At 35.7% G+C, this 27,643-nt stretch overlaps 1 protein-coding gene across 1 annotated transcript in view; it reads left to right on the top strand.

The window, feature by feature from the left end:
- atp2a2b (ATPase sarcoplasmic/endoplasmic reticulum Ca2+ transporting 2b) overlaps window positions 1–27,502 on the top strand; it is a 45,364-nt gene extending 17,862 nt beyond the window's left edge. The window contains exons 6-20 of the mRNA XM_051093431.1: window positions 7,985–8,065; window positions 10,510–10,595; window positions 11,997–12,461; window positions 16,121–16,209; window positions 16,290–16,392; window positions 17,862–17,993; window positions 18,165–18,284; window positions 18,386–18,604; window positions 18,699–19,034; window positions 20,811–21,031; window positions 21,826–22,028; window positions 22,124–22,209; window positions 22,326–22,459; window positions 23,697–23,814; window positions 24,698–27,502. Coding sequence (XP_050949388.1) covers window positions 7,985–8,065; window positions 10,510–10,595; window positions 11,997–12,461; window positions 16,121–16,209; window positions 16,290–16,392; window positions 17,862–17,993; window positions 18,165–18,284; window positions 18,386–18,604; window positions 18,699–19,034; window positions 20,811–21,031; window positions 21,826–22,028; window positions 22,124–22,209; window positions 22,326–22,459; window positions 23,697–23,814; window positions 24,698–24,967 — 2,663 coding nt within the window. The 3' untranslated portion in view covers window positions 24,968–27,502. The remainder of the gene's footprint in view (window positions 1–7,984; window positions 8,066–10,509; window positions 10,596–11,996; window positions 12,462–16,120; window positions 16,210–16,289; window positions 16,393–17,861; window positions 17,994–18,164; window positions 18,285–18,385; window positions 18,605–18,698; window positions 19,035–20,810; window positions 21,032–21,825; window positions 22,029–22,123; window positions 22,210–22,325; window positions 22,460–23,696; window positions 23,815–24,697) is intronic.
- Window positions 27,503–27,643: the final 141 nt, after the last annotated feature.

Here is a 27,643-nt window from a genome sequence, read left to right as displayed (position 1 = left end):
AACATTATTGTCTTTACTGTGGTTTTCAAATGAATATCATACCGACCTAAGATTTCAAATAGTAGTTTAACACTATATAAACATACTGCCTGAATTTAGTTGCATTCAGAGTATGTATTTAAACATACTTCTGACTTTTAATGCTGTTTGTGCTTGAAACTAAAGTTCTACTTTAAATCCTTCAGCAATCTGAGAACACTTACAGCTGATCTAACTCCTAACATAGCAGCACTAGAGCCCCATCCCTTGGTCCCGTTACCCTGTCAACATCTGCGTCATCTTGCTAAATAGGTGAAGAGGTAGCGTGTACATTTATATCTTTGCAGAAATTTTTTTTTTTTTTTGCCTACCTCGGCTCTTAAGAAGGTGAGTCATAAACTCTAGTCCGTGTAGCTGCTTTTGTTTCACTTCACTCCTGTGAATAAATGACCTTGCAGGCCTTTGCTGGAAATGGCCTCTCGCATCTCCACATCATTATCGGCGTCTTTTGTACATCTGCGGACTGATAGCATGTAAAATGATGCCATCATGCTGCCTCGAATTCCAAACATCTGATCTGTTGGGCCTGGGAGGCGCATCCTGTCATCTACAGACTAGCGGCGATAATTGACCGTTTAGCTGTGCGTATCTCCTCTTTCAAAATGCAGTGAAAGCTTTGTTTCAGAGCTTTTCTTCTAATGCTGAACTGAATGGATTTTAAATGTCTTCAAGTCGTCATTAGTTATGCCTTTTTTTTTTTTTTTTTTTAGCAGTTCTGTTTTGAGAATAAAAGGGAGATCCAGAAATTGGTAGATTCCTGTTAGTTTTTTTTTCAGGCAATGCACTGCAAAACACTTCATGAGTTTTAATTAAGATAATTACATAATGTATATAAATTATTTGAAGCGTTGCATAAGATATTGCAACTGAGTATCGCAATCAGGGTTGCTAAGTAATTCTTTTTTTTTTTTTTCTCCCCTCTCTGGTTTAAAAGTTTGACATAGCATACTTTATATGTGACCAATGATTTTTTTGAAGTTTCTTTTTTTTTCTTTTTTGGACTACTATATCTGGTCATTGGGCTAGTTTTCTTATGCAGTTCTGGTTGCCATGTCTTTAATGTACATGTATTTTGTAGATTTCTTCTTGTTTTTAACTTTAATACAAGTATACAAAATCCAGCAGTGCAGTAAGACAAAATACATGTGGGAAAGCTACAATCTATAAAACAAGCTTTATGTTATGCAGTGTTGTTTCTAAAGAAAACATTGTTTTATTTCAAGGATTTTAGGGATTTTTTGGGGGAAATTGGGATTTTTATTGCAGTGTAAATGCCTCCTTGTGTAACCATTCTAGGCTTTAAATTGTTGACTCATTAGAGCCATGGTGTTTAAACGGGTCACACAGGTTTGTATCTGGACTGATCTTATTCCCTCAGTCTTGCCAATGATTTCTTGCCTTTCCTTTAAAGGAGACATCGGATGCCCATTTTCCACAGGTTGGTATGATTCTTTAGGGTCTTCATGAATTGTCTGCAGAATGCTTTCAAAGTGTCCTAATATTTCTCAGAATCTACATTTACTACAGAGTCATTTCTCAAAGATTTTGAAATGCGTTCAATGAGTTCTGAGTGTAAGGTCTGTAAACCCCTCCCTTCTATAAGCCTACTCTGCTCTGATTGGTCAGCTGGCCAAGCCTATTGTGATTGGCACAGAGAGGAGTACTCGAGCAAGTTAGCAAGCACTGCCATTAGTGTTGCCAAGTCTCAGGTTGAAGCAACGTCATATTTAGCCCCTGGAAATGCGAATTTGCCAGGGGAACCCTGACAAAAAAAGTGTATTTAACACCCCGGAGCGTGATTTTTAACGATCACGTTCGAAATGTGATTTGGGCTAGTTTAGGGCAAGTGGGTTTTATGTGAAAACCTGGCAACCCTGGCTGCCATTGACAAAGCATGCACCAAAACAACAATATAGTGCTCCAAACCATTCTTAAAATGAGACAAACATTTTAACACTTATGCAAGCGATTTGTGCCCACAGTTAAAGTTTAGCTGCTAAACAGTAAACACTTAACAAAACAATAATTGTCGATGCGTTCGCCAAGTGCTAACATGACAAACTGATGAAACGACATGTCTACATTCTATATTATTACACGAATTAGAACAACAGTTGACATTATCGACAATTCTTAGGAAATAGTGGGTTCACAGCGAATTATCAGAACTATTTCAGTAAGACAGGAATATCGTGTTTGACCTGGAAACCTAAAGCTGCACTAGGTATATATCACACATTAGCACAAAAAAAACATATTTTGAGCACTTAATTGAAAATGTACACATAACGTATCAATTGTTCGGAGATGCTTGTTAGTCCAAATAAAGAAGATTAAAAGCCAACAAGGATAAAAGATTAGATTAGAGAAACTGTCCTTAGTAAAATGACAAGCACACAACAAAAGGTTTGAATTGTATTGCTGTGGTATCATGGCAAAAAAAAAAAAAATTTGAACCACTGATTCATCACATCTTTCGGTAGTGAAAACTAAACACTTGCTTTGACAGCGCAGAACGCAGCATCTAATTAGCGGAAGTGCGGATTGTGCAGATGTGTTACCTAATGACGTATATAGGTAACAGGCAGAAGATTTGAAAATATAACGACTCTCTAACGACTTTTTTTGATTAACAACTTTGCGGACTGCAAAAAAGATATTTTTCGAAAACCCATATGACCTGCTCTTTAAAATTCCACAGTGCTAGTGTAAAACAACACTTTTTACTTAGTCAAAAACAGCTCTGTTTACAGCAGCCTGTTTCGGAGCATGTCTCTTTAAATGCCAATAAGCTCTACTCACCCCGCCCCCTTCTGTTTTTTGTTTTTTCCTTTTTTTGTGTATTTGGTGGCACGTTACCATCAAAAACAAAACTAATCGCTTTCAAGATGTTGTTGCGACAGGTGCTCAAGCGTGGAAAAAATGGCGGACAATATGCTAATACAGGACAGTCTGTCAGCTTTAGTGGGTCATACCGTTCAGAAAATCAAAACTGCTTAATTGAAACTGCTTAGGTGTTTCGGAGATTTAAAGAAGAAAGTGAGCGATTCATTCATGCGTGTCACTACTTCTGTTACATTGCACATTTTGTCTCCTGTCTTAAAATGGACAATTAAACAAACTTGAAACTACAAGTGCTGTGCGTCAGAGCTAAAATGTATGAAATCTAATATATTTTGTTATGACAGCGCATTAACATTTGATGATCTCAACTATTGGATCAGTCACATTTAGGTGTTGCCTCATGACTTTTGCACTTCCATTCAGTCACTCTTCTCTTAATCGTGGCCTTACCTTAAGGGACGTCAGTGTAGTGAGACATTAGCCAAGGAGACTAATCGCATGAGGATGCTGGGGGATGGGGACAAGTGTAGACAAGTCCCTGTTGACCCAGTGGAATACGGTAAAGCACAATGCTGATGCAAGCCACTTGAGGAATTGACTCTAAAAAAAAGGTAATGGAAAGCATTAGAAACATTAGTCAACTGCCTTTTCCACAAGCTAACCGCTGCAGTGTGAATGCCGATCACGTCTGGGAGAAAGTGACTGGCTTTTTAGGGATTTATATGCTTTGTATGACTTCCTGTCCACAAATGTCGTCTTCCTCTCAGTGACACGCTTTTTTTGCAATCCTCCAGCTTCTAAATTTACTGCGCCTCTGCTAATGAAGCGAGATTGTTTCCTTTGCTATGGTTACGGCTCTGACTCATGGGAATCGTCCTTAGAAGTACTAAATTGAGGTTGCTCTGCAATCGCTCAGGTGGGGTTTCGTTGTGTGTAAAACTCGGTCTGTAGCCCTAAATGACCACCCCGTCCTGACAGAGAAAGCAAGAGCGTGAATGAAGGACAGAGACAGGATGTGCAGTTAAGAGTCGACCAGATTTGACGAGATAAATAATCAGCGAGCCAGATGGCCACTCTCTCTTCTCTCGTGTTTGAAGGGGAGGTGTTCTGCTCTTTGTCCTCTCTTGCTGTCCTCCACAGGCTTCAGTTCGGTCCCATCAGCTACAGTGGGAACAGACTTCTGGAGGACAACTTGTCTGCATGACAGGGAGCATATCCGGCCCTGTGTGTTTACGTGCTTGGGTCGTCGCTGCACTTGCGGCCTCATCGCTGTCGGTTCCCTCGAGAAGAGCTCCCAAGGGAGCTCCGGCAAATTAAGACTGCTTGGGAGGGAGTGTTCTTTGCGCAAACCAGCCAAAGGCAATCAGGGACAATGTGAGGAACTGTTAATGCTCCCTTTGAAGAAGGGATTAGACCTTCTTAAAGTTTGCTTACTAACATGTTAGCGGTCAAAAAGTCCCTTATGTTCTCCGAAGAAAATGTTAGCTAATGTCAACCAGTGATAGATGCTTGCTTAAATTTAATTTAATTTCTATTTGTGTTTGCTGAGCACTATTGCTTTTGTTTGTTTTGTTTGTGCTAGGGGTGTGTGATGTCAATAACGAGATGAGACATACGAGATGAGACATAAGTGAACTTTTCCAATAAGTTTAAATTGATTTTTACCTGTGCATTTTTACTTTTATAAGGCTCATTTTTTTCTAGCCTAATTAAATGTACTCATCTGTGTCAAATTCTTAAATTTAATAAATAATAAGACACTATAGGGCTGTTAACAATCAAATTGAATCAGAATCAACTATTTCTGTTTGTGCTGCAGAGGTGCTACAGAATTTGAAGTGGCATTTAGGTGCATTCACTCAGAAATATACTTTAAATATAAACCTAAAATTGCCAGTAGGATTCTGCAAATCATATATTTGAAGTCAAAAGTTTACATACACCTTGCAGAATCTTCCAAATGTTAATTATTTTACTGAAATAAGATGGATTTTTTATTTAATACTCCTACAAATTCTTTGGTTTTTCAGCTTTTTTTGTGTATTGAATGCTTTCCAACAAAGACTTTATGATTTTGAGATCCATCTTTTCACACTAGGACAACTGAGGGACTCGTGCTCTTAATGCTCCAGAAGGAAACATGATACATTAAGAGCTGGGGGTGAAAACATTTTGAATTTAAAGAGCAGGGTGAATTTCACTTATTTAGTCTTCTGGGAAAGATGCAAGTATCTTCTGTAGCTTCTGAATGGAAAACGTATGATATTTAGGTAAAATAAGAAAAATGTACACACCTTCATTCTGTTCAAAAGTTTTCACCCCCGTCTCTTAATGCACAGTTTTTTCTTCTGGAGTGTCAGTGAGCGTTTGAACCTTCTGTAATAGTTGCATATAAGTCCCTCGGTTCTCCTCAGTGTGAAAAGATGGATCTCAAAATCATATAGTGAAGAGGGTTCAAATACACAATGCTGAAAAACTGCAAAATTTGTGGGACCTGATAGATTTTTCTGAAGAACAGCAGGCACTTTAACTGTTCAGGACAAACAAGGGAGTCATGAACAACTATCACTAAACAAAAAAACACAGCAGTGGATCATTCTGGTAACCACACTGTATTAAGAATCAAACGTATGTAAACTTTTGAACTAAGTCATTTTTAACTATTTTCTCTTTTGGATTATATTTAAACGTCTTTTATGTGAAAAATCTTATTCAGTACTAATTATAAAATAACGTATTTTGTACGATCCCTTTTGTTTTGGTAAAAGACTTAACATTTTGCAGACTCTGCAAGGTGTATGTAAACTTGACTGGTAAACTGTAAATATTATATGATATAAAAGATGATATAAAAACAAGTCATACAGGGCATTTTTGGGGAAATTTTAAATGTATTTTAATAGGCTAAATCATGCAGTGAAAGCGTGAACTCTTACAAATTTGCTCTTGCAGTAGTCTCATAGCGTATGCGTGCATACTCTGGGTGTGTTTCTGTTAGATTTTTTACTACGATATTACAATAAATGTGCTGAAACATACCTAGCTACCATCTGGGCTACTTTTAAATCATCTGCTGTAATTTGTTTGACGATTTTCACAGTACAGGCGCTTTCTATTTTTATGGCTTGATCATCTAAAGGTGAATATCTTTGGCACAAAATTGTGGTGTTAAAACCACAGGTTTTACCCATGAATAAACTGCTGCAACTGTTATCACAACCTAAATGAGGCTCTATGCTGTTCTCAGGAAGAGGAAGTAGCTGAAGCTTTGAGGAGTCATTGAGGAGTGTTTGACAGTTTGTTTCCAACCCCCCATTAGCAGCAAATATGACACAACCACTTGCTCTGTTACCTTTTAACTTCCTTGTTTTGATTCAGTAAAAGTGACCTTGATTTTTGTGTGTGTTTTGGGTTGGTACTTGTCTCTCTGAGCATCATTAGATGAAGTCATCAAGGGATCAATAATACAGCTCTAAGCTTTATAGCACAGCGGGCCTTTGAAGATGTTTTTGAGCATTCTTTTAATTAAAAAGCCTGAGGCTTGTGCAATTTTTAACTTTTTAAACTCTCTGCCATTAACCAGTGTTATTAAAGTGAACATTAAATGGTCTAAAAAGGAGTTTTCTACGATCTATTCTTATAAGACTTTCTCTCCTTGTCTACCTAAAGTAGGTTACCCTGTTACATGACCTTTTTCTAACTTGAGCTATATATCGGGAATATGTTCCACATTCTTTAGTTTAGTTTAGGGGCATTTTGAATGTGTATTTTTATAAATTGGATCAAACAGTTTTTATTTTTAATATCTAGAGCCCTTTTAGAGCAGTGCTGAGTGCACTTTACTGTTTAAGTGAATGGATAATAAATCTAATATTGCATGTTCAATAATATATTGCACAAAATGTGCTGTATGTATCAACTATATATAGTTTGTAAGTATATTTAAGCTCTCCTAGTCTCATCTCAAACAAAATCAGTTTACGTTGAGTGTTAGCTTGACCGTGCACTATATCAGAATAGCTTTTCCATTTTAGGAGCTGTGTTGGTTGTCGGTCTGATACCACCCGTCATGTCTCCCACTTCATTAAAATGGGCATAGAGGCCTGTCAATGCTCTTGGATGTTGGTGAAATCTTAGTCCACAAAAGGCAAAGCATCCAGGACCTTATCCTCAGGTTATCTGAAGTTCTTTCCACCCAGAACGTCCTGCGAAAGATTCTTCGTCATCGCCTGCCCTTTCATAAACTCGATTTGCACGTCAAGCAGCAGATTCAAACGGACGCCGTCTCAAACGACTAATAAACGTCAAGTGTTTTAGCGAGCTCAAGTATCCGTTGTCTTGCTCATTAAGAGATTTGTTTGGAAAAGACTAAGGTATTTACATTTGCTCTTTTCCTAGTGGCAATTACTAAACCCCCCTCTGTTTGTGGAAAGAGTGAAGCGCAGTCTATTTTTGTCCACGTCCAAGTCGAACAAGAACATTTCAAAGCTTTTGATGCTGTTCGTTAACCTCTTCACTGTAGGTCCTGTCCAGAAAAATGATTTTGGAGGATTTTCACAAGATCTGTAGATGTTAGGATGGTCCTACTATACTGGATGAGATGAAGCATTGCTATATAAATCTTGTGATGTTTGGTTTTGTAAGCTTGCTTAAGAACTCAGCAAGTGCGCCTTAAAAGGTTTCTGAAAAAAAGTGTTGAAATGTAAACCCATCCACCCCATGATAACATGGTTGTGCTGTTTTCTTTTTAGATGCGTGACGTATTTTTGGCTTTCATTTCATCCTTTAAAAGCGCAATCCATTATCGTCAATTGCCAAGCCATTAGGTGTCAAACCGACACTTGAGACTGAAGAGGTGCTTTCTTGGTGGTTCATGGTTTCAACTTGACACTGTGGCTTTTGAAGATCGTTTGAAAGTGTAGTGGCACCTTTGCTGTCATTGGTATTGCTTTGCTTGTACCTTTCTTCTGAAGTGTTCTGGCTTTTTTATTGCCGTTCTTGTAAATTTGGAACGTCATGACAGTGTTATTTTGCTTGGCCTTGTTCACTTCGAGCACTGGATTTATCTCCATCCAACAGCATGTTTTTGTTTCCTTTTTAGTGGGTGACAAAGTTCCTGCTGACATTCGCTTGACTTCAATCAAGTCAACGACCTTGAGGGTGGACCAGTCCATTCTAACAGGTGAGAACAATGGCGTTGCTAATTCAAGTTGACTTTTTAAAGTTTACATTGGTCTCACAGGTGAAATTTGTTTTATCAGCAAGAGGACATGATGTCAAACTATAAGGATTCTGTTCCCATGTAGGATAAAATAAAATTTGAATGTTTAACAATGCTATCTACAACCCAAATATTTGAATTAAAAATGTTGAATCTACTTCACTTTTCTGTAGCAGTCAATATGCGACTTTAAAATTTGTATGCTTAGTTTGTACTGCGCTAAGATTAATATATGATGTCATGGTAATGTTTTCATAATTTGAATATGCTGGCTAGAGTTCACTGAACTCGAACTTTGTTGCATAGTAAAAGGCAATGCTTGCTCTCCTGGATTTGCATGTACACATTAAGGAGGTAATTTGAGTACTCGATTAAATAAAAAAAAAAAATAAATAATAAAATCGTTGACTGCAGGATAAAAACTGGAAAAAAAAAAAAAACGTGGCTCTTTCCATGCGAATCAATGAAACAAATTATTAGCCCGTTTTATTGTGAATTCACAAATGCTATGATTCAATGAAATGTATGCGATGCAGGTTTAATATATGCACTATTTATTTACATGCATATTACTGTAGGTTTATCTGGGAATGCTATTTCATCAGATCTGTAAGGCCAAATATTACAATTAAGTGGACATTTTAATTAAATTTTTAGTCGATATTAAACAAGGATTAGATTGCGCTGTACTGTAAAAACCATCGTCAGGCCATTGCCTCTGCAGTCATAATGCATAATGTACAATGTACATTAGTTCTATTGTTTTTAATACATTATATATTTCAACGGTTTTGTTCAATAAAACCATATGATTACTTGTATTACAAGTGTACAATAGCCTTTAAAATGACTTGTATCATTGCTATTATATATGTAATTTATCACAATAATTCAAATAAGTATCAAGAGCAAGTAATCATATGGTTTAATTGAACAAAATAAAAATACATTATGCATTTATAAACAGTACAGCTACACTTTACTATGCAAACTAATCCTTGTTTAATATTAACTAAACATTTAAGTCAAATGTCTACTTAATCTTTAAAATTTTAATAATTTCTTGATGATAGAAAAGCTATAGCCACTGTAATTTCTTGAATTTGTGGACATCAAAACGAGTAAATTTAGAATGAGGGTTTAAACTTTTATTTTGAAATCGTGATGAACAGTTGGCATATTAAGAAAGATGTATTCTCCTGTGTTTTTGTAGGTTTATAAATGATTTGCCTTAAAAATCTACAATAGCACACGTTGCGTTCTCAGATGAACGTTATAATAAACCCAAACTCACAACAACATGCAGAGATGGAGTATGAGACTCTCCACACATGTAAATGATAACAGTTTGTGTAGCAGCATTTATGGTGAACGAAACCGTTTACCATAAATGTAAATAAAGTGCATATATAAAACCTGCATTCCATATATTTATTTAATTAAATCATATAATTTGTGAATTCTTAATAGCATTATGCTTTGAGTTTTTAAATGGGTTTAATATGTGGAATGCGCTACTTGCGGTATTTTGCAGATTATTTGATGCTGTTAGAGTATTAGATTTAAAAACCGAATGCTCGAATAGAATCGAGGAATTGATGCAGCACTACTTTTATATATGTATTTTTAAAGGCACATGTTGTTTGCTTGGGTTTATTTTTATTGCCACTAAAAAAAAACCTGATTACTCGATTACCAAAATGCTGTCGACAGCTCTAGTGGATGTAGTATTTGTTGTTTTGTGTGTCCATTTTTGACTTTGTGTTAAAGAAAATATTGTTTTCTATGCAGGTCTGATTTTTGCAGCCTTTATAATACTTTGTGCAGCGAGGACGACACAGTCAAAGATGTTTAGTCTATTTTTTTGTATTTGTATAAGTCCACAGTGTCCTTTTATCTCATCACAAAACTGTGGTTAAATAAAGTCTGTATTGTTGCTGTAACTTCAGCAGCGGTGCAGGAAACAGTAAGCCACCTTATAAAGTCAATTCAGTAGTTGATATGAGGTGGAAAAATAATTTTTCTGGGAAGGTTCAGTGCTTCTTATTTTAAAGGGAGGTCAGCTGTGCTCAGTCTCTGCAGCCCAGTTAGGGGAGAAGACAGAAAGGAAGTGCTCTTGTAGGAGTCAGGTCTTGCTTCGCTGCCTTAATTGGTAACGGTCTGTTCGACTTTTCCACGTCTTTTAGCTGCTCCATCCATGGCTATTTTTTGTTGGGATTCTTTGCCATCCTGACCAGTACTGAAGCGTTTAAGCAATTACACAACTGCCCATCAAGGACATACATTTGGCCACCTGCCTGATGAACTGCTAAGCTGATCCTTATGTAATACTCTAAGCTTAGAGTAGGGCAGACAAATAGTACTAGATTTTAGATTTCACTAACTTGTCATCTGTATCTTCACAGGCGAATCAGTGTCAGTAATCAAGCACACAGACCCTGTCCCTGACCCTCGTGCTGTGAACCAGGACAAGAAGAACATGCTCTTCTCTGTAAGTCAAAGCTCTGATGACTGCTGTCACATTATAATTTGTGGAGCCTGCTAATGCAGACCTTATTATTACTTGTGCTTATATTTAGAGTTTTTTTTTTTTTTTTTTTTTTTTTTTATTATTGTTTTTTTTTTTATTTTATTTTATTTTATTTTTTTCTCCCCCTAAAACTTCAAGTACAGTAACACTTAAAGGTTTTGGGCTTGGTAAGATAGATAGATAGATATATAGATAGATAGATATAGATAGATAGATATATAGATATAGATAGATATATAGATATAGATATAGATAGATACAGATATAGATAGATAAATTTATTTTTTAATTATTTTTTAATTTTTATTTTTTTAAAAGAAGTCTTTAAAATATTTTAGAATGTAATTTATTTCTGTGATCAACCTACATTTTCAGCATCATCACTCCAGTGTCTAGTCACATGAGACTTCAGAAATCATTCTAATATGCTGATTCTCTATTCAAGAGACATTTTTATTATTATTCTCGTTAATATTTAAAACAATAGAGTACTTTTTTTTTTTTTTTTTTTTTTCCTTCAGGATTCTTTGGTGAATAGAAGATCAAAAGTTCAGAATTTAGCGGAAATGAATTCATATCAATATTCCATTAAAAGCTTAGTCTGTTTGTGTGAGTGTTATTTTTTATATATATATATATATATACACAAAAGATTTCTAATAAATGTTACAAAAGATTTCTAATAAATGCTGTGCCTCTGAACTTTTTATTCATCAAAGATGCCTAAAAAAAAATATACTCACCTGTTTTCAACACAGTAATAATAATAATACATTTCTTGAGCAGCAAATCATATTAGAATGATTTCCGAAGGATCATGTGACTGAAGTAATGATGCTAAAAATTCAGCTTTTAAATCACAGGAATAAATTACATTTTAAAATGTATTCAAATAGAAAACAGTTATTTTAAATGGTAAAGATTTTAAAATTATACTTCTATTCTACTACTTCTAATTATACTACTATTCTTTAAGAAAATAATAAAAATATTGCCCTTTGAGACTGACTCTATATATTTACTTACTGTTTGTTTTCACTAGCTTCTCTGTTCTTTTTGTAAGGCCCTAGCTTGCTTTTTCTTTTTCTATTGTTTTATTTTTATTTATTAAATAATTTCAAAAACCTTTGCTACGTGTACTGTGTTAGGCTAACTGAGACTTGTCGTAGCACTTACGTTATTGCTCTTTTGTTTAATTTTGATTGCTTCCATTCGCTTTGGATAAAAGCGTCTGCTAAATGTAAATGTAATATTGTCTCATTTTATTTTTAGAAGTTCCTAATTAACTTAAAGGAGATTGCTTAAGTTGAATATGATCACTATTTATAGCTTTAAAACTCATCTTTGACCTCATGTTTACAGGGTACCAACATTTCTGCAGGCAAAGCAGTTGGTGTAGTGGTCGCCACAGGCGTGAACACCGAAATTGGCAAAATCCGTGACGAGATGGCGTCCACGGAACAAGAGCGCACACCATTGCAGCAGAAACTGGACGAGTTCGGCCAGCAGCTCTCTAAGGTCATCTCGCTCATCTGTATCGCCGTGTGGATCATCAACATCGGACACTTCAACGACCCCGTTCACGGAGGTTCGTGGATCCGCGGCGCCGTTTACTACTTTAAGATCGCCGTCGCGCTGGCTGTGGCCGCCATCCCCGAAGGCCTCCCCGCCGTCATCACCACCTGCCTGGCTCTGGGTACCCGTCGCATGGCCAAGAAGAACGCCATCGTACGCTCTCTACCCTCGGTGGAGACCCTCGGCTGCACCTCGGTCATCTGCTCGGACAAGACCGGCACCCTGACCACCAACCAGATGTCCGTTTGCAGGGTAAGAACGCTGGGAATATTGTAGTCGATGAAAGTGGCTCATCAAAGAGGAAATAATAGCTTAACCCCCAGCTATTACAAATTCTGTTTAGCCAATAATTTCAATTCTTGGCAGCAGTCTGTTATTGTTTAGAAATTTGCAGGCTGTGGTTCAGCCAAGAACCGAGAGCGATATTACTGCAGACAATTGGCTGAAAATACTCATGAATAAAAAAAGACACATTCATGATGGTATTGATTTAGCACTAGTATGGCTTCAAATGAAAGTCGTGGGAAAACTATTCAACTGCAGCTTTGATTTTGGCATGATTAATAATTTAGTTTTATCTTTGCATTCCTCTTGACCTTGCGTTGGACCACCCCAGATTGCCTCTAGGTTTCCTTTCATGTTGTTTGACAGGATTCATTTCAAAAGACGACATGGTTCTCTGTATACTTCTCAACTTTTGTCATCCCTCTCATCTGTTCTGTTCTCCTCCACCTTTACTGTGAGAGCTGATCAGTATGCGGTAGTCAGTTACTTGCAGTAGTGTTGCATAACTGACCTTGTGTGTGTGAGATCTGTCTGTGATCCACAGCAGCGCCTTCGCTGTGGGCTGTACTGTACACGCGTACAAGCCGAATGTGTGGTGCTGCAGCTGATTTCAATCCGATTTCTGTCCGTATAAAGGTTGAAGTTAGTACTAGGCTTGTTTTTATTTTAAATAGAGATGATTTCAAATAATAATGCGCTTGATTTATTCTGTTTATGCTCAGGATGTGGCTAAACCAAAATAATTTTTACCCTAAATGTCCCGTTTGCCTTGGGACATCTAAAATAATACTATATGGGAAGGGTGCGTCTAAAATTAGCAGCGTTTCGACAGAAGGAATGTAATCTTGTTAACCCCAACCCTAAGTATTAAACTTGTACTTGTATTAAACGTGTAAGCCATCCTACACCGTTTCCACTACAGGCATGCACGATACTGCTAATCTTGCATCTTACTGAGGCATCATTACATTACTAAAAGATCGTATGTACTGGTTTTTGATATTAATATGTGCGATATACATTTAAGGGAGACCTATTATGCCCCTTTTTACAATATGTAATATAAGTTTTAGATGCCCCCAGAATGTGTCTGTGCTGTTTCAGCTCAAAATACCCCACAGACCTTTTATTATATCATTTAAAAAAAAAAAAAGCATATTTTCAGTGAATGCAGAAACGTGCTGCTTTCGTGCTGCTTTCGTTTCTTTAAATGCAAATTAGCTGCTGCTCCCCGCCCCCTTTTCCATAATAGGGCTGTGCCTTTATAGATCATACCTCAGATATTCTGCCAAAAAAAAACATTGTTTGGTTTTGATTATCATGTCTGTCGCACTGCAATCATGCGTTTTAAAACATTAGTTTAAACTTCTGATACAGGGTTTTCTGAGCGCACACATTCGAACCACACGCACAGAAAGTGACTGTCACAAGGCATGTCAGTACTAAACTAAACTCTCTTTCATGTCTTATTGCTCTTAAACCATCAAATACACACAAGTTTGTTAAAAACACACAGGAGTTACAAAAACATTCGGTTATGTCTGTGTAAACAGCTGGGGAAAAAATTGCATGTTTATATTGGATCTGTGTGGCAGCAGCGCAATATACGGCTCGTATATATATTACACTGCTGGTTTGTTCTTTTTCATGTTTTCTGGGTTGGTAGATGGACCCGATTAAAGCACTTAAACACTTTAAAAAAGTCACATTTTCAAGATATCTCACCTTTAATTTTAAAGATAACATGCCACAGTGAAAATTTTATTTATTTTACATCATACTTACTAAAAAAAATAAAAATAAATAAAAAAGGATTGAAAATGAATCAAAAAAAAAAAACAAAAAATAAAACAAACATGTAAAATAAGTATTTATTTTACTTTAGATGGCAATTTCTTGATTCTGTTATTGTATTTTCACAATTAAAAAAATTGTTAAAAACAGCAAGCAACCGCGGAAAATGCATTCTGGTCAGTGTATTTTGCGCTGTTAGAATAAAAGTCCAAGTGCTGTGAAAATAACATTCCTAGTTTAGCCAAACAGAACGTTTTTGGTCAATGCTAATAATTAATAATAAAGAAATGATGCAGAATATTGGCTGGAATATCAGCCTTGGTAGATTTTCTACATGATGGGCAAAAAATGTTAAATAAATAAATAATTCAGACTTGCACATTTCTAGATATGTATTCGGATACAGTATTTTTGTTTTTATATAGTTCTAAATATTTAATAAACTAGTTGTGGTCAGGTTGTGTAAAATGTGGTTGAAAGCCACAGAAATGTTTGTTTTGTTTGTGAATTGTTCTTTTGAGTCTGTACTTTTCAGGGAATCGCTTAAATCAGTTTGAATGATTCATTAGTACCTCAGTTCTCATCTGGTGAAATGCTCTTTCCTAAAATGTAGAGCCCTATAAAATTTAATTTCGTTTTTTTTTCCAAATTCTGTTTTTTCCATTTTACTTTTTTAAGGGTTCATTTAAAAAAAAAAAAAAAAAAAAGTAAACAAAAAGCATATCTAGTTACGTACACAATTTAACAGCAATTTATTAAAAGGCTAAAAAAATTACATTAAGCTCTATAAAATACTTTTTTACCAAAATTTTCTGGACTCCATTTTAATGGTTTCGTGAGATTTTAGTAATCAAAAGTTTCAAGCGCTTCAGTATGTGTGTAGTAAAGGAAACCACACGTCTGCTTCTTTCATTCCCACAGAGACACGGAGAACATGCAGGATCCTTATTTAAATAGTATTCTTTTGCAGATTAATATTTACAGACACTAGTCCATATTGCATTTTGATTTAAGTGAACTGACCTACTTTTGATTTATTCATCCAAAATTTGGCAAATTCCGTGACATTCTGTGTTAAACAGTAAGTTCCATTTTTCTGACTGAATTCCACGATTCCGTCTGCGTTTTCCGCCTCACAGAAATCATAGGGCCCTACAAACGATTGTGAAGGTCATGTAAATGTCAGGGAAATGTATTATTTATTTATTTTTTTAAGCACATGGAAACATGATGAAAACCGCTTGGCAACATCATGGTGTCAATGTGTTTCGCCACTGAAGCATGTATTAAATAGTTTATCAGACTTTTAGCTTATATCAGAGATGTTTCATGTGAGTTTTTCTGCTAATCATGCCTTCATTCTCAGCAGCGCCCAGCTCCGTAGAGATGAATGCCTGTCTCGCTCTCTCTCCCCCACACACGTTTCTGTCTCCATCTTTCGACTGTTGTCCGCTGGGTTTTACGACTACAGCAGGAACGCTGTTCCACTTTACCATCCCACTCGCTCTCATCTCTTTTATTCTCTTCTCGTTCTTGACAAATCTGGGGGATCTGTTTGTCTTTTGTGCTTAAAATATCCTTAATGCTCATTTGCTTATGTTTCGGGAATTTTGGAGGGGATTTAAAGCCCCTCTGAACTTGGGTTCACTCTTAAGTGAGTGTCAAATGAAGTGTTTACATCTGTAGTGCTGGTAATCCAGGTCAGGTGAAGTAGGGATGTTTTCATGAGATGCTTTTACACATCAGACATGTCCTGTATCGGATTGTTCTGCCACCTGCTGGTAGAGATCTTGTTTGAGTTTTAATGTTTTTTTTTTTTCTTGTTGTTGCAGATGTTCATTGTTGATCAGGTGAATGGAAACAACTGCTCTCTGAAAGAGTTCACCATTACTGGGTCCACATACGCCCCTGATGGACAAGTGTGAGTTTTATTCCCCGACGTGCACACTGTTAACTCAATGCATGATTAATGTTGATTAACCTTTTTTTAACTCGTTCCAGGTTTCATGAGGGTAAACCAGTACGATGCTCCCAGTATGATGCTCTGGTTGAAATGGCCACCATCTGTGCTCTGTGCAATGACTCGTCTCTGGATTACAATGAGGTTTGTAATTAACAGGTTCTGGTAAATGCAGCATCCCGTTGTGCTGAAATACACTGTGTAGCAACGGCTATGATGTAAAACACCTGTTCACATACTGAAGGCAGGAACGAATGTCTAGAATTGTGTGTTTTAGCAGATGGATGTGACTTGATGAAGTTGCTTAAAAATAACATTTTAATATGTTTGTTTTTAGAATCTAGTGTTTAGTGGTTTTATAGAATTCACTATAAGCCACTTGTTTAAAAAAAAAATAGAATGATTTATTTATATATTTATTAAATATATAATCTATATTGGCCAATATTGTAAATGGCCTTTTCTGTCAACCAGTGATCACTATTAATTTAATAATGCTGTTAAAAGGAATCTTTTGCAAATCTCAAAAGGCCTATTTTCATGCAGTATATTATAATCTTGTGATCGCCTGATTTGGTTTTTAGAATTGTTTTTGTGTACGTTTTTAAAATATTGTAAAATAATCTTTTTAGAATTGAATTGAATAGAATTAAATATATGGTTTTAATAAAATTAATCATTTTAATAATCTTGCATGTAATTGTAAAACAGCATTTTTGAAATATTTGTGAAGAGCTTCTTTTATAGAAATTTTAAAGTATTTTTATTAAATTAATAATAGAATAAAAAATGTTTTAATAGAATGAATAATATTAACAGCAGTGTATTCATAGTGCTGGCATGTAATTATAAAACAGCTTTTTTGAAATGTTTCTAAAGAGTTTTTTTATATAAATTAGGATATTTTATAGAATATTTTATTGAATTAATAATAGAATTAAATGTATGGTTTTAATAGAATTAATAATTTTAATAGCAGTGTATCCCCTGTGCTTGCATGTAATTGTAAAATAGCATTTTTGAAATATTTCTAGAGAGTTTCTTTTATAGATATTTTTAAAGAATTTTTATATTGAATTAGAATTAAAAATGTTTTAATAAATTAATAATATTAATAGCGACGTATCCATAGTGCTTGCATGTAATTATAAAACAATTTTGAAGAGTTTCTTTTATATACTTTAGGATATTTTTTATGGAATATTTTTATTGAATTGGTAGTAGAATTAAATATAGAATTAATAATATTATAGCAGCGTATCCCTAGTGCTTGCAGGAAATAATAAAACAGCAATTTTTAAATGTTTTTAAAGAATTTATTATATACATTTGTAAAATATTTCTATAGATTCTTTTTTTTTTAATTAATAATATAATTAAATATATGGTTTTAATAGAATTGGTAATATTAATAACAGTGTATATATTAATAATAGTGCTTGCATGTTTCTGTTATGTACATTTTTATGGAATGTTTTTAATGGATTAATAATAGAATCAAATATGTGGTTTCAATAGAATTAATCATATTAATTGTAGTGTATCCCTAGTGCTTGCATGCAGTTATAAACAACAACTTTGAAATGTTTCTAAAGAGTTGCTTTCTATGTCAGGCCAAAGGTGTGTATGAGAAGGTGGGTGAAGCCACAGAGACCGCCCTCACATGCCTGGTGGAGAAAATGAACGTGTTTGACACGCAACTGAAGGGCCTTTCCAAGGTTGAGAGGGCGAATGCTTGCAACTCGGTAAGTCAGACATTTCCAACCGCAGATTTTGAGCGGGTTGTGCACAGCCCCCCAGTGGGTTGTGTGGTTGTGGAAACCCACATTTATTTCCAAAATGGTTTCTGGTGTTTATGTAATAGCAGCTTTCTTATCTAACTTATTTGTATTGAATTCTCTTTATCGTGATCCCAGGTCATCAAGCAACTGATGAAGAAGGAATTCACTCTGGAGTTCTCCCGAGACAGGAAGTCCATGTCGGTCTATTGCACTCCCAACAAAGCCCGCTCCTCTATTGGCAAGATGTTTGTTAAGGTAACATCACACTTTTAAGGAAGACTAGCACTCTGTTTGAAATGTGTTGTGGTACAACGAAGTGCCTGCAGCTTCCTTAAACTCATTATTTCTGGGTGCAGGGTGCTCCAGAGGGAGTGATCGACAGATGCACACACATTCGTGTAGGCGGGAATAAGGTTCCACTGACAGCAGGCATAAAAGAGAAGATCATGTCTGTGATCCGTGAGTACGGCACAGGACGTGACACACTGCGCTGTCTGGCTCTGGCCACCCGAGACAACCCATTGAGTAAAGAGAGCATGGCGCTGGAGGACTCAAGCAGGTTCATTGAGTATGAGGTGAGAAGGGCATTTCTGCTGTAGCATAGATAATATACAAGTAATTCATTATAGCTATTTATTTATTAATATTCCATTGCTGTTTTTTCTGTAGACGGACTTGACCTTTGTGGGATGTGTGGGCATGCTGGATCCACCCAGAGCTGAGGTGGCAGCTTCCATCAAACTTTGTCGTCAAGCGGGCATCCGAGTCATCATGATCACAGGCGACAACAAGGGCACGGCCGTCGCCATCTGCAGACGCATCGGCATCTTTGGCGAGAATGACGATGTGTCACGCATGGCCTACACCGGCCGAGAGTTCGACGATCTGTCTGCTGCCGCCCAGCGCGAGGCAGTGCTCACCGCCCGCTGCTTTGCCCGTGTCGAGCCATCTCACAAATCCAAGATCGTGGAGTATCTGCAGTCCTACGATGAGATCACTGCCATGGTAAACAAGAATTCAGTGAAATCATAACACATACTCAAGTATATGTATATGCTTCTTTTCAAAAGTTTGTTTGGTAAAAAATCTTTTCATGCTTATAATTTTTTTTTTTAATTAAAAAAAAAAAAATACAGTAAATATTAGTTAAAATAGCTGTTTTCTATTTTAATATATTTTACATTTTAATTTATTCCTGAGAAGCCAAAGCTTTTTTTTTTTTTTTTTTTTTTTTTAAGCACTCATTACTCCAGTCTTGAGTGTCACATTCTTAATATGCTGATTTGATGCTTAAGAAACATTTCACATCAGTGTTGAAAACTAAAGCCTGTTTCTACTACTGAATAAAAAAGTTATTGCAACTTTTTATCTCACAATCTCAGAATCACATAAAACAAACCTGCAATTCTGTTTGTTCTCAGAATTGTAAATATAAACTCATAATTGTGAGTTAAAAAGTCAGAATTGCATTATATAAACTCACTCTTGTAAATTATAAAGTCTGAATAGCGAACAATTCTGACTTTTTTTTTTTTTTTTTTTTTTTTTCTCTCTCAGAATTGAGATATAAACTCGCAATTTGGAGTTATAAAGTCAGAATTGTGAGATATAAACTCGCAATTCTGAGAAAATCAGAATTGCAAGATAGCTCAAAAAGTCAGAATTGGTAGTTTATATTTAGCAATTTGACTTCTCGCAAGTTCCAAATTTTTTCTCGAAATTGAGATATAAACTTACAGTTCTGAGAAATAAAGTCAGAATTGCAAGATAGCTTGCAATTGAGACAAAATGTCAGAATTGTTAGTTTGTCTCACAATTCTGACTTTTTTCTCGCAGTTCCGACTTTTTCAGAACTGGGAAATATAAACTCGGAATTTCGAGTCATAAAGTCTAATTTTGAGGGGGAAAAAAGACTGATATATATATATTTTTTTTCCCCTTAATTTCAAATTATATAAACTCACAGTTCTGACGACTTTTCTCTTAATTCTGACTTTTTCTTCAGAATTGACAGAGAAACTCACAATTTCGAGTTATAAAGTCAGAATTGTGAGATGTAAACTTGCAGTTCTGAGAAAAAGTCAGAATTCCATAATAATAGCTCACAATTGAGAAAAAAAAAATCAGGATTGTTAGTTTATATCTTGCAGTTCTGACATTATTTCTCAGAATTGCAAGTTTATATCTCACAATTCTGACCTTTTCTGACCTATATATATATATATATATATATATATATATATATATATATATATATATATATATATATATATATATATATATATATATATATATATATATATATATATATATATGCTAAAAAAGTCAGAATTGATTTAAAGATTTAAAAAGTTGCTTTGACCTTTATTTTTATTCAGTGGCAGAAACGGGCTTCCATAGAAAACAGTTGAGGTGCTGACAGTCGTATATATATATTTTTTTGGACTTTAATGAATAGGAATTACAAAAGAACATTTATGTGAAATAATAGAAATCTTCTAAAATTCTAATTATTTAACGTCAGTGTATAATTTAACATTATATATGTCTTCGTGACTTTGTGACATCAATTTTATGTATCCTTGCTTAATAAAATGATTTATTTCTTTTCACCAAATAAAAAAAATCTCACTTACTCCAAACTTATCAACAGTAGTGTATATTTATATAAACAATTCTATAATGTTAAGTGACTAAAGATGTACGTATTTCTTCTAGATGGTTTATATTGTTAGAATCATTCTCTCTCAGCTGACAACTGTCTTGTGTTCATTCCCGCAGACTGGAGATGGTGTGAATGATGCACCTGCTCTGAAAAAGGCTGAAATTGGCATTGCTATGGGGTCAGGCACAGCCGTGGCTAAGACTGCCTCTGAGATGGTCCTTGCCGATGACAACTTTTCCACCATTGTGGCCGCTGTGGAAGAGGGTCGAGCCATTTACAACAACATGAAACAATTCATCCGCTACCTCATCTCCTCAAATGTCGGCGAGGTGGTCTGGTAAGGATCTTAACATTTCGCTAGCATTTCAGGAATGCATTCTGGATTTTTATTGGCATGTCCACACTAAACTTTTGACACTTGTGAACAAGTGATCTTTCAATCCATGTTACTCATACACATAATCTGATGCATTTACACTGTTGTTAAAAATCATGAGGTAGGACTTTTCTAAATGTTTTTAAAAGACATTTAGGTGCACATCAATGGTTGCATTTATTTTATTTAAAATACAGCACAAACTATAATGTTGTGAAATATTAAAATATTTAATGAGTATATTAATATATTTTAAACTTTCATAAATCATTCTAATATGCTGATTTGGTGCTCAAGAAATATTTTTAATAGACAGAATAGAAAATTTGAATAGAAAGTTCAAGAGGACAGCATTTATATGAAGGTTTTTACCTTATTAATGTCTTTACTGTCACTTTTGATTTATTTAGTGTGCCCTTTCTGAATAAAATTATGAGTTTCTTGAAAAAAAAAAAAAAACATACTGATCCCAATCTTTCAAAATGAAAAGACCAGGGTGTTACATACCAGAGTGGTTATTATATAAAATGTTTGAATTATATTGTGTTCTTCACTAAATGGTTTAATCAGGATTATGATTTTTATGATGTGCCAAAATGGCACAATTTAGTCTCCATCCTAAAAGCGATACTATATAAATGACAACACAGTAAAATTTATGCCTTGAGCTAACTCAGGTCGCTGCCAAGGTCTTTTTGACATTCTTCCAGTTGTTATCTAATCGCATAACTCACAATGTGCGTTCTCTCTGCCAGCATTTTCTTAACTGCGGCTCTGGGCTTCCCCGAAGCTCTGATTCCAGTTCAGCTTCTGTGGGTGAATCTGGTGACCGACGGTTTGCCTGCCACCGCGCTGGGCTTCAACCCACCCGACCTGGACATCATGAGCAAACCCCCTCGCAATGCCAGAGAACCCCTCATCTCTGGATGGCTCTTCTTCAGATACCTGGCCATTGGCTGTGAGTATTTGTTTTTATTTATTTTTTAATTTTTTAATTTTTGGGCGGGTAAAGAACGTGGGAATTAATACATTGTTCTCCATGTCACCCTATAGGTTACGTGGGTGCTGCTACTGTAGGAGCTGCTGCATGGTGGTTCATTGCTGCTGAAGATGGGCCCAGAGTCAACCTCTATCAACTGGTTAGAACTCCCCTTACACTTCAGTGCACAATCTTTGTTAAATAAATGCTTTCTAGTGTTTTAAATTCACCTGTCACTTTTTTTTTTTTTTTTTTTTTTTTTTTTTTTTTTTTTAGAGCCACTTCCTTCAATGTGCACCGGACAACCCTGAGTTTGAGGGCCTGAATTGTGAAGTGTTTGAGTCTCCCTATCCCATGACCATGGCCCTGTCTGTACTAGTCACCATTGAGATGTGCAACGCCCTCAACAGGTCAGTATTGAAAGTGCATTGCAATAAAGGAACAACTTGTCCCTGAAAACGCCCCATTTACATCTGCTGTTAAGATTTATCTGATTTATTCTGATTGAAAAAAAAAAAAAGTCAGAATTGCGTAATATAAACTCACAATTGTGACTTTTTTTTCTCAGAATTGTTTTTTTTTTTTTTTTTTTTTTTTTTTTTTAATGTATCTTGCATTTGAAACTTTTTTTTTTGGAAAGTTTATCTCGCAATTATGACTCTCAGAATTGCTACTTAATTTCTCAGAATTGCGTGATACAAACTCGCAATTGTCTTTTTTATTTTTTTTGAGATATAAACTTTCAATTGCGTGTTATAAAGTGTTATCAATTCTGAGAGAGTCGCAATTCTAAAAAAGTCACAATTCTAAGAATTCTCACAATTTTCACCTTTTTTTTCTCTCAGAATTGCTAGTTTATATCTCACAATTGTAACTTTTTTTTCAGAATTGCTAGTTTATATTGCGCAGTTGTGACTATTTCTCAAAATTGCGACTTCATTTTTCAGAATAGCGTTTATAAAGTTGCATTTCTGAGAAATAGTCGCAGTTCTAAGATATAACGTTGCAATTCTGAGAATTCTCACAATTTTTACTTTTTTTCTTTTTTGTCAGAATAGCTAGTTAATATCTCGCAATTGTGACTTTATAACAAGCCTGAGTACATATCAGTCTTTTTCCTCCTCAGAACTGGACTCGCAAATGTGAATTTATATTATTTTATAGAAACTCGCAATTGCAAGAAACAAATGGTTTTGTTTTCTCAAAATATGCTTTTAATATCACCTAATTTTTCAGCGATTCTCAAACGATTCGTTCGAAACAGTTCAAATATTCAGTCTCTCTAAACCCCTCCTTTCTGTGATCATACTCTGCTCTGATTGGTCTGATGGTCCAGTCTGTTATGATTGGTTGAGTGTCAAAAACAATACGCCCATTGTCATTGCTTGATAGAAAATACGTGCATTATGCAATTGTGTTACTCGTTCAGGTTGTTCAGATTCCATTCTTTCTTTTAGGAGACAATAAACTTGATTTATCGTGCACTTTCGGCTTTACAACTTTGCAGATCGTTTACATTCACATACAGTTACATTACACACTGTATGAAAGGCAGTATTTCAAAATGGCATAATGTGGGCACTTTAAATGGTGGATAATATAAATATGCAAACAGCCTCCTAATTTCACAATGTTTTCTTGTTGTAGTGTTTCCGAGAACCAGTCTCTGCTTCGCATGCCCCCCTGGGAGAACGTGTGGCTGCTTGGAGCCATCTGCCTCTCCATGTCCCTCCACTTCCTAATCCTTTATGTGGAGCCCCTGCCGGTAAGATTAATTTTGATCCAATAAGATGATCAGTTTCAGTGGTTCTTTTATTCAGATTTTTGCTCTCTTTGTGTAATTTAATGTTTTATATTGCATTTTTAATCTTATTTGAAGGGACAGTTCACCCAAAAATAAAAATTCTGTCATTATTCAACCTCATGATGTTCCACACCTGTAAGACCTTCGTTCATTTTCAGAACACAAATTAAGATTTTGATGAAATCCGAGAGCAAAAAGTATTGTTGTAACTTCATAAAAGTTGAACCACTGTCACATGGACTATTTTAACAATGTCCTTACTACCTTACTGGGCCTTGAACGTGGTAGTTGCAATGCTGTCTATGCAGGGTCAGAAAGCTTTCGGATTTCATCAAATATCTTAATTTGTGTTCCAAAGATGCACAATGCACCTCAATAGAGAGCTTTAAAAGAGTTTTAAGAGGTTTGCTGATGAACTAGCTTGTGCAATTAGTTGATTCGATATTTTTCAGTGTATTTTCATTTTACTGTGAAATGCTTGTTGTTTTATCACTAGTATTGTCGTGACATATTTTTTGTTTGTTGTATGAGTTGTATTATATTGAGTTTTGCATTTTTTGGCTATGTTTTATCTTTCCTTGGTGGAGGCTTTAGATAAGCCATACTGGCTTTTTGCCTTCTCCGGCACTGAATATGTATCAGTATGTCCTTGGTGTTGTATTTCTTTTTTGTGCAAAATAAATAAATAAAAAAAAACGTTATACCGATTTGGAACGACATGAGGTTGAGTAATTAATGACAGAATTTTCGTTTTTGTGTGATCTATCTCTTTAACAGAAAGAAGTCAAATTATGTATTTCTATTGTTTTGTATAACATTAAGTGACACTGCGTTTTCTCTACAGATGATCTTCCAGATCACCCCACTGAACGTGACCCAGTGGCTTATGGTGTTAAAGATCTCCCTGCCCGTCATCCTGCTAGACGAAGTGCTCAAGTTCGCGGCCAGAAATTACCTGGACAAGCCCAAAGACCTGGACGGTCCCAAGGGCAAGGGCTGCTCGCTCAGCACCTGCACAGAAGGCATTTCCTGGCCCTTCGTGGCGCTCTCACTCCCCCTGGTGCTGTGGATCTACAGCACTGACACTAACTTGGCCGAAATGTTCTGGTCTTGACTGAAATGAGCACAGACGTGTGTAGATAGTGTGTACGTGTGTCTGTACGTGTGGTTGTGCGTTTAAAGTGTGCCTCCGCAAACAGAGAATGTGTACGAGAAGGACAGGATTAACAGAAATAACCGTGACATAGAAATATAACCTTTTTTTTTTTTTTTTTTTTTTTTTTTTTAAACTGTCCACTGGGGATTGAAGAGACCATACAGACCTGAAGTCTTCAAGTATTAGTGAGAATTCATATTGTTGTTTTTTTTTGGGCGTTTATTGCATTTTTAATTAATCATCTAGTGTCTCATTTCAAAATGACATCAAATTTGTTTTGGCCCCAAATCATGTTTAAATGGCTGAGTGGGAAAAAATGCTTGTGTACAGACATTTAACACTATTTTATGCAATTGTTCAATTTGCTAACAGCAGAGTGGATAGGGGAGAGAGAGAGAGAGAGAGAGAAGGAGAAAGAACAAGACAGAACTGTTTACTAATGTTTACCTTTGTGTCTTCGGCGTCAACATCGATAAGAGCCAATGGACAAGCATGGTGTTTCAAAGCAGCATGGGAAAGTGCAGAACTGAATGTTTTGATTGCCTCACGGTCAAATCAGATGAAAGCTGCATGTTTTGTATTTTGCATGCATTTTGTGTGGTTTTTCACTTATGATTTGTACCTGTATGTCTTAACTTCCATTTGTATGGGTATACATTGTGTTTCCACTATTACCTGACACTTTTGATTAGTAAAGCCAGTTTTTCTGCACTAGGCAGAGTACAGCTACCTCAGGACTGTCAGATTAGACTCTCTCTGGTTGCTTCCCCCCCACTTAGCTTTACACTGCTTGTACACATTTTACTGCATGAGGTGTGCCTCTCTTTGATGATAAACCGAACTCAGATTCAGGCCCTAACTAATGTTTTAAGTTCTCTTTTGTTGTTTTCACTGTATTTTATAATTGAATGAATTTGCATTAACTTAATTTAGAGTTTTGGGGTGGGTTGGACAAAAGATGTAAATGTTCCCTTTAGTGGGTAAGGTCAGAGACAAAGGAGTAGAAAATTTAACCAGCAGAGGATTAGGTGTTGCATTCAAAAATGAATTTTACAATGCAAAACCAAAATGTTTCATGCTACCTTTTTTTTTTTTCTACTTTTAAAGAAAATACACTCATGAACCGTTTGAATTAAAATGCGTGTCTTCATTTTATTAGCTGGTCTGTTTCTGCAATGCAGCACGGCAAGTTTTAGAAACAAATATACTTGAATAAATGAAATTTAATGTACAGAGATTTAGTTGCATAGCTAAGCACAAGATTGACAGGTGGGAAGCGGCTTCCTGTTTGGCCCTCGCCAGCCAGCCTGGTAGTGGCCTGTATATTTGTACACATGCAGCACATATTATACCCGAACGGTACTTTTGTTTTCTTTCTCTGAGATCGAGCTTTCTCACATTTAGTTGTCCATTGCATCACACTAATTCTTGCTTGCTAAAATGCATGCATGTTCCATGCCCTTGGTGTAGAATTGTCAGTATTTTTATTAACAATCATGCACATTCACACATTTTTTTTTTATTTTTTTTTTTGTCCCGAAGCCTCAAGTTTTCTGACAATGGACCAACCCTGGTAACATGTAAATCTGCTAAATTCCCATTTAACACAGCCATATCAGCTTGAGTACATTCCACTGCAATATATGCTGTTTTTAAGAACTATATATAATATATTGTAAAGACTTGTTCAAAATAGTTGCGTGATTGTTTCCTTAACCCCATATAATTCAATTTTGTCTTTGAATGAAACGAATACGCTGTTAGTTTTTATTAGAATGGTCCGTACACTGTGTTCTGACTTGCTCAGGAACTGAACTTGGGTGTTGGCATAAATGACTTAAATGAAAACACTATTGCCATTAGAACTATGTTGCAGTCTGTTGCCTTTTGTATTGCAATTAATCACAATTATTTTCCCCTTTGTCATACATGCTTAAGCTAAATATTTATTTAATAATGCACTTTAGCATTCTAAAACATTCGATTTTTTTTTATTGGCTTCTGCCTTGTGTTGGGAAACCTCAGGCTTCTGTGTTGTGCATGTCTGTTTTGAGTGGCTCCATTTTGCTGAATACCAGAACTTGCATGTTGAATGTGCAGTTCAGAGAAAATCGCCACCATTGCACTGCCAGATCCCATGTAAGAGTGGACTCAATAATAAAACTCAGTAATAATGAATAAATGACCGAGAAATGAGAATAATAAGTGTGTGTGGAAGCAAGCAAGCAGCATCGTCAGCACCATCTTCGACCCTGCATGACAATGTCTACCATTGCCTAATGCTGATGCAAGGAGCGTTCGCTGCCTTTTATTCCTGTGTAAATTGTCATAGTTTTATATACATGTATTATATAGTATAATGCATGCCTTCAGTTGTAATTAGCCAAATAATTTGATCTATATTTATATAGCAACCTGCTGTGTACATTGCTGCTAAATGGTATGTAATGATTAAACACATCATTTTACAAATAAACTCTGCAGTTAATTTTACCAGTGCTGACGTTCATGCTTTGTGCCTCTCTATGTGTATGTTAGAAAAAAAAGGCATTTAATACATGTAAATATACGTACCTGAATTAGTGTCATTGGGCGGTAGAAAACAGACTCAAATGCCTGCAGTATGTGCTTCTT

The sequence above is a fragment of the Labeo rohita genome, chromosome 21 (genome assembly GCF_022985175.1).
Source record: "Labeo rohita strain BAU-BD-2019 chromosome 21, IGBB_LRoh.1.0, whole genome shotgun sequence".
NCBI lineage: Eukaryota > Metazoa > Chordata > Actinopteri > Cypriniformes > Cyprinidae > Labeo > Labeo rohita.
The sequence above is the reverse complement of the archived record's forward strand: the minus strand, read 5'-3'. Positions and strand labels throughout refer to the sequence as shown.